We start from the raw sequence: 20,107 nt of genomic DNA on the forward strand, positions 1-20,107 counted from the left end.
GAGTTACCACGTGACCCAAAAATTTCACTCTTGTGTATATAACCAAGAGAAATAAAAACATATAGCCACACAAAAACTTGCACATGAGTGTTTAAAGCAGCATTATTCATAATAGTCAAAAAAGTAAAAGTAACTCAAATGTCTATCAACTAATGAATAAACAAAATGTGGTATATCCATACAAAAAAAGGAATGGAGTATAATACAAGATACAACATGGGTGAACTTGGAAAACATGCTTAATGAAATAAGCCAGACCCAAAAGACCACATATTGCATGATTCTATTATATGAAATGTCCAAAATAAGCAAATCCATAAAAACAGGAAGTAGATTAGTGGTTGCCAGGATGTGGGGGAGAAGAAAGTTGGGAGTGACTACTAATAAGTATGATGTTTTCTTTGGGTGTGATGGAAAAGTTCTAAAATTAGATAGTAATGTTAACTGAACATTATGAATATACTAAAAATCACTGAACTACCCACTGTAAAGTAGTAAATTGTGTGTTATATTAATTACATTTCAATGAAAAAGGAATGAAGTGCTGATACCTGCTACAGCATTGATTAACCTTAAAAGCATTGCTTAGTGAAAGAAGCCAGTCATAAAAGACCACATATTACATGATTCCATTTATATGCAATGTCTAGAATAGATGAATTTATAAAGACAGAAAGTAGAATAGCTGTTGCCTGTGGATGGGGGAGTTGATGGAGTTGGAGAATTGATACTTAAAATATAGGAGATTTCTTTTTGGATTATGAAAATATTCTAAAATGATATAGGGGTGATGGTTGCACAACTCTGAGTATATTTTTAAAACACTGTATTGTATACTTTGTAAGGATGAATTATAAGATGTGCAAATCATTTTCCAATACAGCTGTTATTTTTAGAATTAAATAGGGCTTTCCTAGAAGGTATTTATATTGATCAGTCCAACAATTTCTTGTTGAGCACTACATTTTCAGTGCTCTGCTAGCATTATGAATATCAGCATAAATATAATTCATGGTGCCTGCACTCAAGGAGTCTACATTCTATTTAAAAAAGAAATATTTATGTGTCGGAAAACAATAATATGCAACAGAAAACAGTGTATCTTAGGGAGTTAAATTGAACTGACTATACTGAAATTGTCAGTCTCCCAGATTGAGTATTTTAAGCCATGACTGGTGCTAGCTAGCCCAGAGTTATGTATAGCACTTAATTTTTGCCTCCAATAATTCTACATTGCTGTGACAAATCTGACCAGAGTCTTTATTCATAAAACTAGAGGCCTGGTGCACAAATTTGTGCACAGGTGGGGTCCAGCTGGCCCACCCCAATGGGAGCCATCAGGCCAGGCTGGCTGGGGGGAGGGGCCGAGGATGGTTGGCCAGCAGGACCCGCCCCCGATCAGGGTGTTAGGGGCCGACCGGGGGCAGGGCCGGCCAGGGGGAGGGGCTGTGGGCAGTTGGGGCCCAGATCATGCTGGTTGGCTGCCTCAGTGCACATCATAGCCACCGGTCGTTCTGGTCGTTCCACCATTCCAGTCGCTGTGCTTTTATATATATAAATACTTAGACAGTAACTCGGGGAAATATTTTTTTGATTTCCAAGTGGGAAAGACATTTCCAAGCATAAAAGCAAAGGAGAAGACTTAAAGGAAATGATTGATAGCCCTGGCTTCATAAAATATTTTAGAGGAGCAATTAGTGATGTGAGAACCTGTCCGTGGCATGTTGCTATATCCAAAAATAAAATAAAATAAAAACCAGCATGGACATTATTAGTTAAAAAACCACTTAAGTCAACCAAAACTGAATACATTTTATTCTCAAACTACCAGTATTTTAGTATTTCAGTGGTTGTATGCTATTTAACTCAGTAGCAGACCATAGATAAAGCAAGGGTTTGTGAGAAGATGGTCCACAGGCAAATTGAGACAGTAATGATCTGAAATGAGAAGTTCTTCCAGACTTTGAAGATAAAGAAATCAGAAGAGAAAGAATGGGAAAAGGAAAGAAAGGAAGGGAGAATGGGGGGAAGAAAAACAGAGAAGAGGGGAGGGGAGGGAAGGGAAAGGGAGGGAAGGGGAGGGGAGGGGAGGGGAGGGAAAGGAAAACCTTGCTTAGTTTCCCAGGTGAGCCACAGTATTCTGCTGCTACATAATGTGAAACCTCAGCCTTCCTTGCCCAGCCTGATTACACAGGAAAACCAACTCCATTACACATCCCCTCCCATCTACACTGGCCACCTGTGATGGCTAACCCTGGTACCAAAATCTGGCATGTGATTCAGATGTACTATGCAGATAACTCAAATAGCCAAAAATAGGGGTAAGAGACTTCAGGGAAGGGAGTTCTTTTCTAAGACCAGCTGATGGCTGTGGGCTGGGTAAGTCATAATGTTCAGAGGTTGTGGTGGGTTGTGTGTAAAGGACAGAACTCTCTGGAAGACTTGGCACAGTGGTTGTGGGAAAAGTCCTTCAACTGGGAGGGCTTTCCAGAAAGGGTGATGCTTTCTCCCGGGTCTAAGAGCTTTGGGGATAATCTTCTCTTTCGGTATTATACGTCTTGCTGGTTATTAAAGGTAAAAATATAAACCTTCAAATGTAGGTGTAAAATTCAAAGTTTTGGTTAAGAAATATATCACTAAAAATAAAATAAACCTCTTTAAAAAGAAAACTTAAAATTTTTGCTAAAATGGGCTAAAAGCCAGGGAATAAATAATTGAGTTATTAAGCCCAGATCAAATATTTAATGAATTCAGTTAAGTAAGCAATTAAGTCTTGGTTCTTAACTGCACAGTTAAAAAAAAACAGTTCATCATGTAAAAATGACCTGCATTTTTTAAATTGTCTGACTTTGTTCACTACCATTCCAAGTAATTACAATATTTTGATTTGTTTTCAACCAGCCTTTTTGTACCTTTAACTCCCCGTGTTCTCCCATCCTTTTTCTCCTCCCCAGTCTTTTCTTTACTCCTCTGCATCCTCCAACCTAGCTTCTTCTCCCTTTTTATTCAATTTATAATGTCTGGTACAGAGCAAGGTCTATATTAATGTTTGTTCAATTGAATTGAAATTCATTTCATTCCTTGTACTCCACTATCTAATATCTGAGAGTGTCCTGGGCACTGTTTGTACAGGCTGTTCTTGCTTTTCCTGAGAGTACTGCCGGACTGTAACAGTGACCCTACAAGCTGAAGCCATTAAAATCTATTTTAATAGTCAATGGGGAAAATTAAGTTTGTTCTATGACCTTTACATATTTTTATCAAAGAGATTAAAAACTTTTATTGTTATAAGTATGTAGGAAAATGGCCAAAAAGAGTAAACCTAATATTTATTATGCTATAATTGAACATTAGAAATATTAATAATTAAAATGACCTATTTCATTGTAAATAAAAAACACCTTAGGACAGGTAGTTTAGGCAGTGCTTGCCTTCTCATTATATAACTTACAACGTGAAGTGAGTGCCTTTATTTATGCCTTGGCAAATTGCCATACTCCTTTCTTAGTTGGAATTGGCTTCCAATATTTTTTCTTTGCCTTTTCAATGTCATAAAATATCTATGTTTTTCTTTAATGTGAAATGTTGACAGCATCATTTCTTCCGGATCATCTCCCTCCTTTTCATCACAACCACTTTTCTTATTTTGTACAGTAAATTCTCCTTCACTACGTTTCTCTGGCTGCATATCTAGAGTTGAATGGTGGCACTGTCGACATTCCATGGTCACCTTTTTCTTCTATAACTTCATTTACATTTGATTCAAATTTCACCTCTACATTACCACTTTCTATTTCTCTGCTGAACTTTCATATTTGTTGGCCAATTTCTTCTCACGACCATCCATTTTTGTAACATACTGAACAGGTTTAGGAGACAAGGGGGCAACACAGCTACACACTTTGCTGTCTCTGTGGGAACTGAATAGCAGATGCTCAGTGACCAATCACACAAAGACACACTTTAAAAAAAAGTGACATAATTGGTCACAGATCTTGATAACCATCTGTTATTTACATAGTGATCTGTAGACTAAAAATCAATTAGTGGTAACTGAAATTAGAACTGTACTTGTTGGAGGACTGATACTATTTAACTAAACCATGGTAACTGAAATGTATGTATAGCAAAGCGATGCAAAGTGAGGATACTTCTACTTTCTTTTTGGTAGATGACAGATTCTTACATAGATTTTAATAATGCCACAAAGTTGGTCCTGGCCTTCACTCTGTTGGTCCTGAGTAAATACAACCAACCTTGTTATTAGGCTATCTCAGTATATAAGTTCTAAAATTTGAAGTAGTGTCACTTAGGAAAGAGTAGAGAGGACATGCTTCTAATTTTGTATTCTTCCTGGTAACACAAATTATTTCAAATATTTATCTATATCTCTTATTAGCAAATATAGATGAATAAATACCAATTTTCATTTATCACCTGCCCTGTTAGATTAGTCATCCCTGGGTAGTTTTAAGTATAAATTAACTAAGTATAGGAAAAACTAAAATTTAGATGGCTAATAGACATAGAAAAAGATACTCAGTATCACTAATCATCAGAAAAATACAAAATAAAACCACAATGAGATATCACCTCACACCTGTCAGAATAGCTATCATCACTAAATCAACAAACAACAAATGTTGGTGATGATGTGGAGAAAATAAAAGTAGCACTATCTTATGACCCAGTTAATCCACTTCTGGGTATTTATCTGAAAAAATCCAAAACACCAATTTGAAAAGATATACAATAGCCAAGATATGGAAGCAACCTACGTGCCCATCAATAGACAATTAGATAAAGATGTGGTACATATATACAATGAAATATTAATCAGCCATAAGAAGAATGAAATCTTACCATTTTTGATAGCATGGATGAACCTAGAGGGTATTATGCTAAGTGACATAAGTCAGTCAGAGAAATACAAATACCATATGATTTCACTTACATGTGAAATATAAAGAAGAAAATAAATGAGCAAACACAAAAGAAACAAACTCAATGAGGGGGTTGAGGGGCTGGATGAAAAGGTAAAAGGATTAAGAGGCACAAATGGGCAGTCACAAAATAGTCATGGGATATAAATACAGCATAGGGAATATAGTCAATAATATTGTAATAACTCTGTATAGTATCAGGTGGGTATTAGACTTATCAGGAGGACTACTCTGTAAATTATATAAATGTCTAACCACTTCACTGTACACATAAAACTAATATAATATTTGGTGTCAATTGTACCTGAAATTTTTAAAATATTTTTAATTAGAATTTACAAGATTAGCATATGATTTTCCAGCTCTCCATCCTTCATTCACAGAGCCTCTTGCTCATGTTGCTTTCAAACTATTATTTAGTTTCCATATTGCATTTAACAAGCTTCTCATAGTGTGACATCAAATACCTTTATAGATTAAGCTCCCTTTCAAAAATCTCCCTGGAAACTCTCTCCAGCTCTAATTAATTCTCCTAGTATTAAATTTTAAATACTTCTTTTGTGTCAAGATGCACCCACTTAGGTGCTACAACTTTTTTCCATCCTAAATAATTTTACTCCACTCCAGCCCTTGCTTGGTGACGGTGCCCTGGGCCTCAGCTGGTACATGCCTACTTCTCCCAATATTCCCTTCTCTGAATGTGTGCTTATTTTTAGGTCATTTGTAATGATTCTTGAGGGGAAAAAATGGAAACTTTAAAAACTACTTTTAAAAGGTCAGTAACACTAGTCCTGGGAGAAAAAAAAAAGAAAAGAAAGAAAAAACACCCTAGCACTCCAGGTTGTCATGGGGCTCCACAAAAGCAACATCCAACCAAATAAATCCAAAAACAATGAAAAAAGAGGGGGGGGCAACCTCTTGGGCCTAACTTTACCACACCACACAAAGGCTTCAGTAATTGAAAAAGTGTTCTTCAAATTTAACCAAAGTTCATTTGGTGAATTCTGGTATGACATGTGTTTATTTATGGGGAAGACAAAATAGTCTTGGTATGTGATGAGTACTAATTAGACTCATTCCTTGTCTTTCTTAATAAATTCCCTTACCTAATACAAGACATTTAATTTTCCTAGCAGAAGATAATACTCAAAACTTCTTTGATATCTCTTATTTTAAAATCAAAATCCATTTCCGTTAAGTATTTCTTAGAGAGGTAAGGTGAGTGTAGTACCTAAAGACTACCACACTGAGGCGTGTGGTGTATTGATTTGTGGCTGCCTTTCAGTTCACCACTACTTAAGTCCTTATAGGTAACAATAGTAGTCAAGAAATTAAACTTGTAAAGCCCAGATGGAAGTTAAATAGTAAGCATCTCCTTTTCTGTGTGTATGGGTGGTGTAAATTGATTGCTAAAAAGAGTCCTACACATTAGAAGGTTATCATATGTTAGAATGATAGGAAATTGAAAGTTACATGGTCATCTTTTTTCTAGAAACTCCACCTAAACCATAAGAGAAATGATCTATGTCCTATTACGGAAAGCATTCAAGCAAGGAGGTCTCTCAATCATCCTATTCAATACTGAATAGTCATCATAGTGTAATCATTCTCATTTTGACTGACCAGATGGAGAATGGCTACAATTCTTAGAGATTTACAAAAAAATCACAAATATGGCATATATAATGCATTGACACCTGTTTACTTGTCAGAGGAAAAACAAGTTTTGGCAACTGTTGGAAATTAAGTCCACTTCAGAACAGAATAGTAGAGAACAACTTCCTTACTTAATATATTATTTAGAAATGAAGAACTTTAAAATGAGGCCATATCAATGATCTCAAAATATATAAAACAAAATTATAAGGAAAAATGACAAATCTAATAATGTCAATTTTTTAACACAACTCCCAATGACTAAAACAGCATACAGGCAAAATTTTTAGTAAGATTATAGATGATATAAACAATGTGATTATGACTTAATCCAATAAACACATAGAATCCACACCCAATAATTAGAGAATGTATATTCCTTTCAAGTACAATCCCTCTAGAATAAAACATTACAGGTAATTAAAATTCAACCATATATGGAAGTTCTACTAAAGCTATTTGGCCAATAAATTATTATTGAATCTTAATTAAAGGAGAACAGGAGAAAACTATAGTAACATGTATCAACTTGTGTTGACCCCACGGATATTTAAATTATATTTAATAAAATAGTATTTAGTAACTTTTCTTGAATATATCTCTATTTTCATTATTATTTCTAATATAGTGATAGTTTCTAATAATAAATTGCATTATTGGATTGCTCTCTATGAATAGAATTCTCACCATGTAAATACAGATTGCTGCTTAGGAGGGGTTCAAAATCCTACTTAACTAAGTATAAAAGAAGATTGAAATTTTAAGTATTAAATTTTCCAAGAAAATATATACATAACTTAAGATTTAAGAATTATTTTATTTTGAATTGCAATCCAAATGGGTATAACCATAAAGGTATTTCTCCTTCCAATACATTGTCACCCAGTCCTGCTGCCCAAAGGCAGCCATTGTTACAAATTTCCTATGTGTTTCTCTAAGATACTTTACACATAGACAAACATGCATCAGGAAGAACTTTTTTTAAAAAGGAATGGTATTTCAAAATGTCTTAACACACTCAATGCTTTTCTACTTGAGGCCAAATCTGTAGTGCAGAATTTTCAGACTTGGCGTCAGACACAATATAAGTAAAACCCAATTACAAGATCAAGATGAGAGAGATGTGATATTGTTCATTAAACTTTTTATAGAAAAATCAGGAGAAAACTGTCCGTGCAATAAGTTCTAAGACTTGAATATGGTACCAGTTAGACATACAAATTAAGTGACATCTATAACTAGCGTGTGTATCATGTAAAGATATCAAAGATATTAGGTAATTAGTTTGTCCACAATAGAATGGAATCTTAAAAAGAACTGATTATACAAAACTATTGCTTTCTTAATCAACCTAAAACTTAGCCAGATCTGAGACACTGCAAGAGGCTGTCCAATTCATCTGTTTTTGCCACCTTTGCTAAAATGTTATTCATAATACAAAAGTCTCAATAAAGAATATGTAATGTCCAAGAGTATAGTTTATATCACCTTGTTACTTTTAACCCAACATATTTGGTATTTCCCATAGAGAGAAACACATCAATTTTTCTTTCTTTTTTTCTTTCTTTTTTTCTAAATCTGTATTTGGAATCAATTTATAAGAAAACTGTCACCTTTGTCTTTAGGCTCTTCTAACATACAGGAGTGACCCAACCATGAGAAAAATGATGAATCACCTGTATTTTTATATCATGCCTGTGTTTAATGTTGATGGATACCATTTCAGCTGGACCAATGTAAGTCACTTTGCCTATCCAATCAAAAGAGACGGAGTAATTCATAGAAAACTGTCACCAAACAGGAAGGAAGCTGTGGGTAGCCAGCTTCGTGATCCCGAGCAACAAGAGAGACCTCACTCCTTCCCCCATCATAGCAACAACCTTTTGATTTTGTTTGTATGTTTAGCTTTGCATAAGATTTCATGTAAATATCCCTAGCCAGTTTGACTCAGTGGATAGAGCATCTGGCCCTTGGACTGATGGGTCCTAGTTCCATTCAGGGAACTAGGTGGGAGGCAACCAATTGATGTGTCTCTCTCACATTGATGTTTCTCTCTCTCTGTTTCTTCCACTCTCTGTAAAAATCAACAGAAAAATATCATTGGGTGAGGATTAACAATAACAACAGCAAAAAAGATTTCATGTAAATAAAGATTTCTCCTTTTAAATAAATTGTGAAAAATCACTAGTTTAGTCCAGCTTATTCAATTTGCCTGTAAAGAAATGAGGCCAAGCTAAGGTAAGAGACAGCAGGGTTGTGGCAGATAATAGAGCATAAACCTGAGTGTCCAGTCCTCTTCCCACTCGCTGAATTTATTCTGTTCCAGGAGGAACTCTCCCCTAATGCTGGGATTCATTCACTGTTGTGCTACTAAAATGCATGTGAGTAACCCTGTAAGTATTTTTTTCCTGCAACTATGTTCTTAATTACATTCTAGGATCGATTTTGGAGGAAAACAAGGTCAAGGAACTCAAGGTTTCGCTGCCGTGGAGTGGATGCCAATCGTAACTGGAAAGTGAAATGGTGTGGTAAGTGGGGGACTAATTGAGATTCAGGTCCAAAGGTTCCCACAGCTTTTCCACTCAGAAGTGGTGAACCTGTTAGGACTCTCATGTAAGACTGATGTTTTTCTGTATGTGAAAACCTAATATGTACATTGTAGCTATAATGTACATATTAATGTACATAATTTACAAAACAAAATAAAGGGGTTTTAAAATATGTAAACATCAAGGATTTAGATCTGTCAACCCAATCCTGAAAACTAAAAATTTAAAAACAGATGTAAAAGCAGAAAACTGAGGAATGAAGTCTTTGTCATTCAGAAACTAAAACAGGAAGTATGGTTTGTGGTATAAATCTGGTTAAATGTTTTCATCCTTTTGAAGCATCCATCTTATATAAAAACTGCTGTTTGAAATTTTAACCCTGCTATTTCTGGCTTCTGTAAATGCTTGCTGGCTTAAATAATAAGGAAAATAAGACTACTCCCATTTCAGAGAGGCCATTAAACCTTCCCCAGACGAAGTTATCAGTGCTGGCACCAGGCCAAGCCTTTGGTTGAGGTCTCAAAGTCCCAGCACACAGGGCCCTTTAAGAACTTGCAAAGGGAACAGGAAAAACCCCATATTTGGGAGACAAAGAAGGTAAAATCGTATAAACATGAGAAACTCCGTGTGTGATTTCACCCAGAATTTGAGATACATTTCCTCTGGGCCCGCGCGTAATAAATGTAACTCCATCTCTCTAAGCATTGCTTGGTTCTTCTCCGGTATTTCTGTAACACTTTCACTGAGCGTAACAAGGATCCTGCCATCATCTGTCAAGATGATCAAAGCTGCCAGATCCTTGACGAGAATCCACCAATCTGCCAGTTATGCACTGATTGGCCACACACATAGCAAGTACATTTTTGCTACAGTCCATATTTCATGGATATGGACCTTTCAAGTAAGAGAGGGTATTATTATAAGGAAGGAAACTTGCAAAATAAAAAAAAGCAGGTAGTGTACAAGAGACAGAGAGGGAGGGAGAGAATTAGCCATAGCTAGTGTAGAGGAGGCAAAACTTTATCTTTACCCATCTTGAGAATTTAGCTGGGACTCAAACAAAAAGACAGTTTAACAAGGGAAAAACAATTTATCAGCATGTACAATGCATGTCACATGGGGAAAACGTCATGGAAAGTTACTCAAAGTGGCAACTTAGAACTCTGGCTTATCCTGCATCTCCAACAAAGAGCAATAAATCTGAGGAGAAATGGCAGGTCAGAGGAGAGCAGTTTTAGGCTCCCAAGGGCAGCCAACTGTGGGAAGGCGACTACATGGGAGAAAAATCATGGAGTAAAGCTTGTTTCAGATTCCTCTGGTCCCTCTCTGGGCTAATCAGAGTCCTGTCTCCAAGAAAAGACGAATTTACATCCTGTCTTTAGGTAGAAAAGGGGGAGAAGGTAAAGAGAGCTTTTCCTGTATTTGCTGCTGCTTCATTGCCTTCAGCTCAAAATAATTTTTATGTCAAAGAGCATATTTGGGGGTGACATATTTTAGTTTCCTTCACTAGTGTCATATTTGGCAACAGGAAGGAGAGGAAGGAAAAGTATCATCTAAGTGCAGTTGTAAGGAGCTGCCCTTTGGCAGAGTCCTACCTTAGCTCCCCAAAACATAGACCCTGTGTGATAGAGAGTCTTTGTTAGTCCCTTAGGAATGAGGCCTGTCATAACTCACTCATTCTGTGACACTTTGGGTTCTGTGTTAGATGCTACTCCTCCGGTCCCCACCAGCCTCAGACAGAGTAACTGGGCATGGGCTTAGACTCCGCCCACATCTCCCTCCAGGGCACCTCCCTTCATCAGTTAGAAATGGCAAATAAGAATATCAGAGAACAGAAAGAATATAGCTCTAGAATATGACAGATATGGTTTCATTCTACCATCATTGCTCAAATAATTTAGGTAATTTTCCTTAATAACAATACTAATACCCATCCCAAAGGGTTCTTATAGGAATGAAAGGAATTTACATATGTTTAATGCCTAATTCAGTCCTAGCTTCAAACAGGAATCTACATGTCAGGGACCCACTCCTTTCCCCAACCCTCCAAAATAGTCAGTTCACAACTGAGCCTCAGGTCAATTGTATAAGAAACTGTCTTTTCCTTTAGGAGAGTGTTGTGATGATGAGCCATAAGGCAAGCTTAAAGTGTTTGCACGCATGGGGGAAGAAAAAGCATTGCATAAGTACTAGAACAGCCGTGGGCAAACTACGGCCCACGGGCTGGATCCGACCCATTTGAAATGAATAAAACTAAAAAAAAAAAAGACCGTACCCTTTTATGTAATGATGTTTACTTTGAATTTATATTAGTTCACACAAACACTCCATCCATGCTTTTGTTCCGGCCCTCCGGTCCAGTTTAAGAACCCATTGTGGCCCTCGAGTCAAAAAGTTTGCCCACCCCTGTACTAGAAAGTGCTGTTATCGATGATGGTTTAGAGTTAAAATGTTTTTCTTCAACTTGGAACTGAGACGACAAGCTTGTTCACATTAACTCCCTAAGACCACTAATTTTTTTAAATTCTATGTTCCCCTTCTCTGATGGGACCACTGTGCATGCTCATTAGGTATGTGCTCTGTTTCACTAGTTGGCAGCTACCCACACCCATGTGTTATCCACATGATGCCCACAACCATCGGGGTGAGCGCCCTGAATGGGTAACTGAGCTGAGTAACCCTAGCAGGCCAGCCGGCTCTGCCTGGGTAAGGTTAGACTCCTGTTTATATCCAGTTACAAATAACTTTCTTGCTTCCCTTGGTTCTTCTTTCCTTACCCAGCTTGTTTCCTTTATACATATGATGCCTTCTTTGATTTCTTCGTTTCAACCGCTGTCCCAACTAGAATTCCTTTGATTCTTCCCATTTTTGAATCATTCTGATTCTTTCTATCAGTCAACAGGCAAGATGTTGACAAAGGATGATGGCAAATGTCAGTTGCAAAATGACCTTGATAGGCCATTGTAAGGGATGTGGAAATGCAGACAGCCTGGCTGGGACCATCTCTCCTTCCAAACATCTCCCGAGTAGATTCAGCTGATTTGACAGGCAAGCAGATGTGGCCTTCCTCCCTCACAGAGTCAGACTCATCTCCCCACAGCTATTTGCTGGGTCATGGGCATTGAAATAAATGAAATTCCTCCGTGACCCTCCAAATGAGCATAGTGTAAATGATAGGAAATGCAAGGCCCATGGAAAACACTACAGCATCAACATTGAACTGCCAAAACAACTGCTTCTTTCTTTAGAGTCAGTGAGTCTCAGACATCAAGAGTAGAACACAAAACTGCTTTTTTGCCATGAAAACTCCATCCCAAGAGAAGTGTTACGCATTAGGGCATTAAGTAGAATAGACAGCATACACATGGAAACAAGTATGTCTTTCCAATACGTCATCGCTCCCCCCAGAGGCCTTCAGGTCATGAAATGAATATCATTGCACTGAAAGTCCAGCAGAGGGACTCAACAAGTCAGAATAGCGGTGGGAACCAAGAATAAATATATCCATTTTATACATTTATTTGCCAAAGTTAATTGAGCACATACCCTCTACTAGGCACTGTGGGGTTTTTCTCCCATCTTTCTATGCACGCTTTTTAAATAACTGAGCACTACTTTTTCCAAATTCAAATAAATCCAGGCGAGAAGTAAAAGGCTTGGATGATATCCATACTTTAGCTTTAATCCCTAAATAAATCAAGTGTTGCCTAAATATAAATTACTATTAGGACAACCTACAGAATGAAAGAACGTGTTTGAAAATCAGACATCTGATAAGGGACTTGTATTTATTCCAAATATTAAAAGAGCTCTCACAACTCAACAATAAAAAAGACATATAACCCAATGTTAAATGTTCAAATGATTTGAACAGACATTTCTCCAAAGAAGATATATACAAATGGGAGTAAATACAAAAAGATGCTCAACATCATTAGCCATCAGGGAAATTCACATCATGGTACCACTTCACACTTACTAAGATGGCTATAATAAAAAAGAAAGACAATAGCAAGTGTTGGTGAGGGTGTGGAAAAATTGGAACACTCCCACTTGTTGGTGGGAATGTAAAATGATGCAATCACTTACTTGGAAAACTGTTTTATAGTTCCTTAAAAATTTAAATACAGAGTTACCATATGGCCTAGCAATTCCACTCCCAGGTATATACCCAAGAGAAATAAAGATATTTGTCCATATGTTAACCTGCACATAAACATTTACAACAGCATTGTTTATACCAGCCAAAAAGTGGAAACAACCCAAATACCTATCAACTGATGAATAAACAAAATATGGTATATCCATACAATGGAATATTACTTGGCCATAAAAAAACAATAAGTATTGATACATGGATGAACCTTGAAACATAATATTATATGATTACATTTATATGAAATGTCCAAAATAGGCAAATCCATAAAGATAGAGAATAGTAGATTAGTGGTTACCAAAGGCTAGAAAGAGGGTGAAATGAGTATTGGCTGCCAATAGGTAAGGGGTTTCTTTGGGGGATGATAGAAATACAGGAGTGAGCAAAAGTAGGTTAATAATAAATAAATAAATAAATAAATAAATAAATAAATAAAACAAGAATGAACTGTGTTTTTAATTTTGCTCATACTTGTATTTTGGAACTAGATAGTTGGTGATGATTGAGAATATGCTAAAATCCTTTGACTTGTACACTTCAAAAGAGCGAACTTTATGGTATGTGAATTATAGCTTAATAAAGATGCTCTAAAATTTTTAATTGCCATTTAGGAGCTAGTTAGGCACTTAATGAAATATAACTACTCTTTGTAGAACACTCAATGACCTAATGTTGTAAATTAGGTATAAAATGGAGAAAAACCATATTTTTTTGCAGCCCAATTACTATGTCTCTCTCCACACATGCCCTTCTCCTATCAAAACCCCCTCACTCTATCAAAAAAAGGGGGGGCTGTTTGGATGGGCAAATATTTTGATAGATCACCAGAGATAAAAAGTAAAAATATTATATACTGGTTGTTTTGAGCCAATACCCGTGAAAGAATAGATGGTCACTGGCCATCTTTCTAAGATGAGTTCCTCCCACTGAAGGGCTTTGGTTTTGAGAGAGCTATTCTAGCTGAGAACCTAAGTTGAATTACTATAAAAATATAGGAATTTCAGAGACTAAATTCAGGGCAAGGAGAGGGTGGGGGGAGAGAAGAGAGAAGAGAGGAGAGAGAGAGAGAGGTAACATTGCTAAAACATCTAGAAAGGGACTTTGGAACTCAAAGGTGTATAATGAGGACACAGATAATAATGAGGTGAAGGCCTGGGGTGGGGCAGGAGCTGGATGGAGGGGGGCAATGGGGGGAAAATAAGGGGAGACATCCATAATACTCTCAACAATAAAGAAAAATGTTGCTGTGAAGTATATAAATCCCCTTCAGTACTGCATAACCATCACCATTGGTAACATTCAGTACAATCTGCTTCACTGACTAACGTTTGTGTAATTGGACCTGCTAATTGGGGATGTGAGGAAGTGCTGAGACTGGCCTCAGGGTGAGCTCAGGAAGAGAACTAACTCATCCTCATCAAATTTCCAGAGGCATGGAACTCACAACAGGAGTGCACTGACTTCTAAGACAGTGAATTTACATCACTGAGACTTACAGACAGCGTTGGGTAACTTTGGGCTGAAAATGGCATAGAGATGGGATTAGATATAAACTAGATGGTCGAACTGGACCCTTAAAATCCCTGCCACCTGTGTTAGGGGTGATTCTAACACATTATGTATTAATCCAATTTTAAATCAAAACACATGTATAAGCACCTTCTATAATTCAAGATGCTGTAAATTGTATCAGAAAGTTCTGGAAGATTTAATGAGTCCTTATCTAATGCCCATGGAATTATTTGGAAATCTAGAGAATATAAAGGGAAGATCTATTGGCTTATTCTATTTGCTTTACAACCAACTTAGTGTAAAAAGATATATTATCTAAAATCCTCTGCAGAGGTGAGAAATTTTAAAATTAGAGAATCAATGAGTTCAATTATTATGCTCAGTTGTGCTTTTTATAAAGAGAGTAAAGGGCACAGAGTCTATAGATTTAGATATCAAATGGGGTTTGTTTGCTAGTGATGGTGATCCATGGGTAGCATTTAATTAAGGATTCGCCAAGCATGTGCTAAGTGCTCAAGATGAATTTCTCATAGGTTGATGCTATTATTATCCCTATGTAAATGATGAAGAAACTAAGATTCAGAGAAATTAGGAAGCATGTTCCAAATTACACAAAACTTGAGCCAGAATGGGAAGCCAAGTCTAACTCCGATGCCCCCATTTCTAGCCATGAGTGTGACCCTTAGGGATCAACTACGATGAACAGTCATTCCTCTCTGTTAAACAACTCCTGTCTGCAAAGGAGCAGTTTGGTATCAAAAGAATATTAAGACTTGGGCTGTTTAACCAAAATGATGAAACACAAATAAGGGAAAGAGAAAGATTGGGAATATATGGGGAGAAGAAAGGAGAGGAAAATTCCCCAGTTACTATTTTCTTATCTGGGGCCACCTCATGCCATGCAGATAGTTTGAATTTGCTTGTGATGTCAGGTGCATGATTACAAATTCTCCAGGGAACTTTTTTCTCCCAGCCAAAGATTAATATCTTCCCACAGAGGCAGACTACTTTGTAGCCAACACGTTCATTGCAAGTCTCTTTAGACAACCATTACATATATCGCAATAAACTCCAAATGTAAATATATCTTTATTAAGTAAAGAATTAAGTGTTTTTTAAAGGAACTAAAATAAAGATAAGTAACTATTCAAGAAAAAATATTTGCCAAAAATATAGCACTGAAAATTTTACTATCATTTCCATATAAATACTTCAGAATCAAGCATTACATAATAAAAGTAATTTTAAGAGGCCATACAAAATGTGAAGAAAAACTCCAAGACTCTAGTTCAGGGGTCCTCAAACTACGGCCCGTGGGCCACATGCAAATACAAATATTGTATTTGTTCCCGTTTTGTTTTTTTACTTCAAAATAAGATATGTGCAGTGTGCATAGGAATTTGTTCATAATTTTTTTTAACTATAGTCCGGCCCTCCAATGGTCTGAGGGACAGTGAACTGGCCCCCTGTTTAAAAAGTTTGAGGACCCCTGCTCTAAGCAGTGGTTCTCAACCTTCTGGCCCTTTAAATACAGTTCCTCATGTTGTGACCCAACCATAAAATTAATTTCGTTGCTACTTCATAACTGTAATGTTGCTACTGTTATGAATCGTAATGTAAATATCTGATATGCAGGATGGTCTCAGGGGACCCCTGTGAAAGGGTCGTTCGACCGCCAAAGGGGTCGCGACCCACAGGTTGAGAACCGCTGCTCTCGAGGTTAAAATTTTAAAAAAACAACAATTACAGTTCATGAAAATAAATCAACATAATAAAATAGGCATCCTCCTAGTAATAAAAAATGATATTAAAATAAAACAAGATAACATTTCTTCTATTAAATTATTCCTCAAAAGGTTTAATATGATAACCTAAGCTGGAAGCAATGGTAAAACTGGAAGAACATGTATCTCTGAAGGCATTAGAAAGCAATTTGACCAGAGACATGAAAAACACCATTCATTCCTCCATTCATTAATTTAAAAAAAAAACTGTACTGCATGCATTCTATTTGCCACACCACTAGGCACTTGGGAAGCAGAGGCAAGTCTAACAGATTTCCTGTCCTCATCAGGTTTTAAATCATTGGGTTTGGAGTAGGTGAAGAGAAGAAAGAGAAAGGAGAAAGGAGTGAAGGGGAAAAGAAGAGAAAGAAAAAAATGAAACAACATGTTATAGATACTATGTGGAAGTATATATGGTATACCTATGTAGATATACATTAACATGCATATGGTGCAGTGGAGATATAAAGAAAGAAGGGACCAGTTCTACTTGATAAAGTCAGAAAAGTCTTCATAGAAGAAACAATAGCAGATTTAAGTATTTAAAATACTAGAGGCCCGGTGCATGAAATTCATGCAGGGGGCAGGGGGGATCCCTCAGCCCGGCCTGCGACACAAGCGTTTTTTCCCCCCACCTCCCCCCCTCCCACCCCCACCCCTCGCCACTCTGTGCCCACTGCCCAGAGGCCCTCTGCAGTAGGGGTGGAACGCTTGCCTCGTCGCCATGGCTACGAAGCAAGCATTCTGCCAGGCCGCTCATGCAGTCCACTCTCAGCGGCTGCCCCTCTGGGACTGGGGGAGTCAGGCAGGCTGAAAGGACTGGACACCACCATCTTGTGGATGGGTGCCGCCATCTTTGTGATGGAGTGACAGTTAATTTGCATATCACCCTTTTATTAGATAGGCTATTTGTCATCTGTTAGATTAAACTATGAGGCAGAAGGTAAACAGAGGCTTCCGTGTGAAGAAAGCATCCAGGTAGGGGAACTGAGTATGTCCTTGAGGACAATATGCAGCATGAAGCAGAAGGGGGTGTTGTGAGTCTGGCAGGTTGCCCTGCGTGGCTGAAGGATGGACAACTGGAAGGACAGGTGAGAGATGAGCCAGGGTTCATGATGGACATGCTGAGAGTCAGTGCTGTGCTGACCTCTACGGATTTCATGCTAGAAGCTGTGCCTGTCAAACTGGCCTGAGGTTACATATATATGGAGTTATGTCACAAAGAAAGTCACAGTCATAGCATACCTTGGGGGCCTGTCAGTTTCACATGAAGATTTCAGAAAGAGAATTATTTGATGTTAGAACCAACACAGATACATAATTGAGTGGATTGGACAATCCACATGAATTTTTCAAGTGAAGCAAAGATTTTGAAGAACTTATGGACTTACCGTCTTTGTTGGCCTTGACTGTTAGGAGTATTCTGATGGAAAAGTTTGACAAACACTGGATAATTAGAAACCCTTAAAGGGAGGTATAATTAGGAGCTTTTAAAGCCAGAAGTAAATGACTGATCTCTGAGTGTCACTTGAGCAGGAGTGTCAGCCAAAGACGGGTTAGTAAACTACAGCAGGACCATAAGCCAGGGGGGCGTGGCAAGGATGTAGAGTGTGGAAGCAGCAGCATTCACTTACATCCCAGTGAGATGTAGACAATGAGTTTCAGAGGGAAAAGTGAGGAGTCTAGGATTACTCTATTCTGGCTAGAGTGACAAGTGGACAGAGGCATCATCTACCATGATTTGGCATTTGTGAGAGGTGAGGATTTGATGGCAAATACGCATCTACTTTGAGCAGTGGATGTGGATGCTGGTGGGATTCTAAGGGAAGATGTACAATAGGTAACTGGATGTAGACATGAATGATTGAGAAAGTTCTAGTCTTATCACATAGGTTTGAGGGCCCCGAACACATAAGGAGAAGTTGAAGCTTTGGGGACAGATGAGGTGGGTACACATGGACAGTGAAAAGAGAAGACAGTCAAAGCAGAACCTTAAGCCTATATATAACCTTTGGTCCAAGCATCCCATTTTGATAATACATTATAAGGAAAGAGAAAGAGATACTGCTGACCATTGTATCATTTATAATAAAAGACTGAAAACAACCCAAATGTTGAACTGACAATTGTTAAATAAATTAATATAAATTCATTTGGTGAAAATTTAGGAAACCATAAATATGGATAAAATCACTATAAAAATAATTAAAAGCATATGATCTACTATTGAATCTAATTCTGGCTATAAGTTTTTCACTGTGAACACAATTCTATAAAAGAATATAATGATTCTGTATGTACATGTGACAGATATGTGTATGATATATACACATTCACATACTAACACGGGGGGGAAAGACTAGGAAATAAAATGCCAAAATGCAAGTATCAGAGGATTAGTGTTGTGTTTCCTTCTTTTAAATGTTTTCTAAACTTATTTTACAATTTCATTGTAAGGAACAGATTTGGCTTTACTAGTATGCACTCTGTTGTTTTTTTTCCTATGCAAACTGCAAGTGATTAGCCAAATGACAAATAAACATAAATTTTTTTAAAAGCTGCATATAATGAAATGAATCCCAGAGATAAATACCACTTAAGTCTATGCTCTTGTTGACACTCTTGAAACTTCAGGTTACGTGACCCTACTGTAGCACTGAGAATTTAGCAAAACTCAATAGCGCCACAGGAGTCATTCAGCAAGTATTTATTTAGTACCTGATATATGTATGCAGGTACTCTGTATGGATGCTACTTTGGGACATTTCTTTAGATCAAAGAAGCAGTTTCTTAATTTTCTTCAAGTACATTTTTCTCTACCTGTGTTCAAAATACACTTTAAATAGAAACACTTTTTCTGACCATCTAATTTGAATCTATTGATATTCTTATGAATTTATTCTGTTAAAGACCGAAAGAAAGGGGCTAAAATTTGAAGGAAATGAGAAAACAAGAAATTCACATTCCTTTGAGAGTGGGAATGGGTATAACTTCTGTGAAAGGGTATTTGGCAATGTCTACAAAATTAAAAAATACACATCCTTTTGACTGAGTGATACAGTAATTCTACTTTTAGAAATGTGTCCTATTGCTGTAGTCACATATCTAGAAAAAAAACCCACATGTACAAGGATACTCATCACAGCACTCTTTACAACAAAAGAGTAGAGGCTTCCCAAGTGTCCATCAACAAAGGACTAGTTATGTAAATTACAATTATACAGTAAAATAGAAATAGCCAGAATTACACAGCTGCTTTATGTACTCAATGAAAAAATCTCCAGGATTACACACATACACACAGAGTTGAACAAAGCAAGGTTTAAAATTAAAATATATAAATAATATTGCTCTTTGTGTAAAAAAAGAGTTTTTTTAAAGATAGACATGATAAAACTGGCCTTTTGCTTATAAATGCATAGACTAATGCATAATACAGGAAAGGAGTAAAAGTGATTGCTTCTGGGGAAAAGAAATTGATGGCTAGGCAAATGAAGGGGGGATCAA

At 37.1% G+C, this 20,107-nt stretch overlaps 1 protein-coding gene across 1 annotated transcript in view; it reads left to right on the top strand.

The window, feature by feature from the left end:
* Positions 1-20,107, top strand: part of CPA6 (carboxypeptidase A6) — a 193,051-nt gene that overhangs the window by 152,252 nt on the left and 20,692 nt on the right. The window contains exons 7-8 of the mRNA XM_006090599.3: positions 8,225-8,335; positions 9,037-9,127. Of these exons, the coding sequence (XP_006090661.1) occupies positions 8,225-8,335; positions 9,037-9,127 (202 nt within the window). The remainder of the gene's footprint in view (positions 1-8,224; positions 8,336-9,036; positions 9,128-20,107) is intronic.

This window comes from Myotis lucifugus, unplaced genomic scaffold (genome assembly GCF_000147115.1).
Source record: "Myotis lucifugus unplaced genomic scaffold, Myoluc2.0 scaffold_77, whole genome shotgun sequence".
Lineage (NCBI taxonomy): Eukaryota > Metazoa > Chordata > Mammalia > Chiroptera > Vespertilionidae > Myotis > Myotis lucifugus.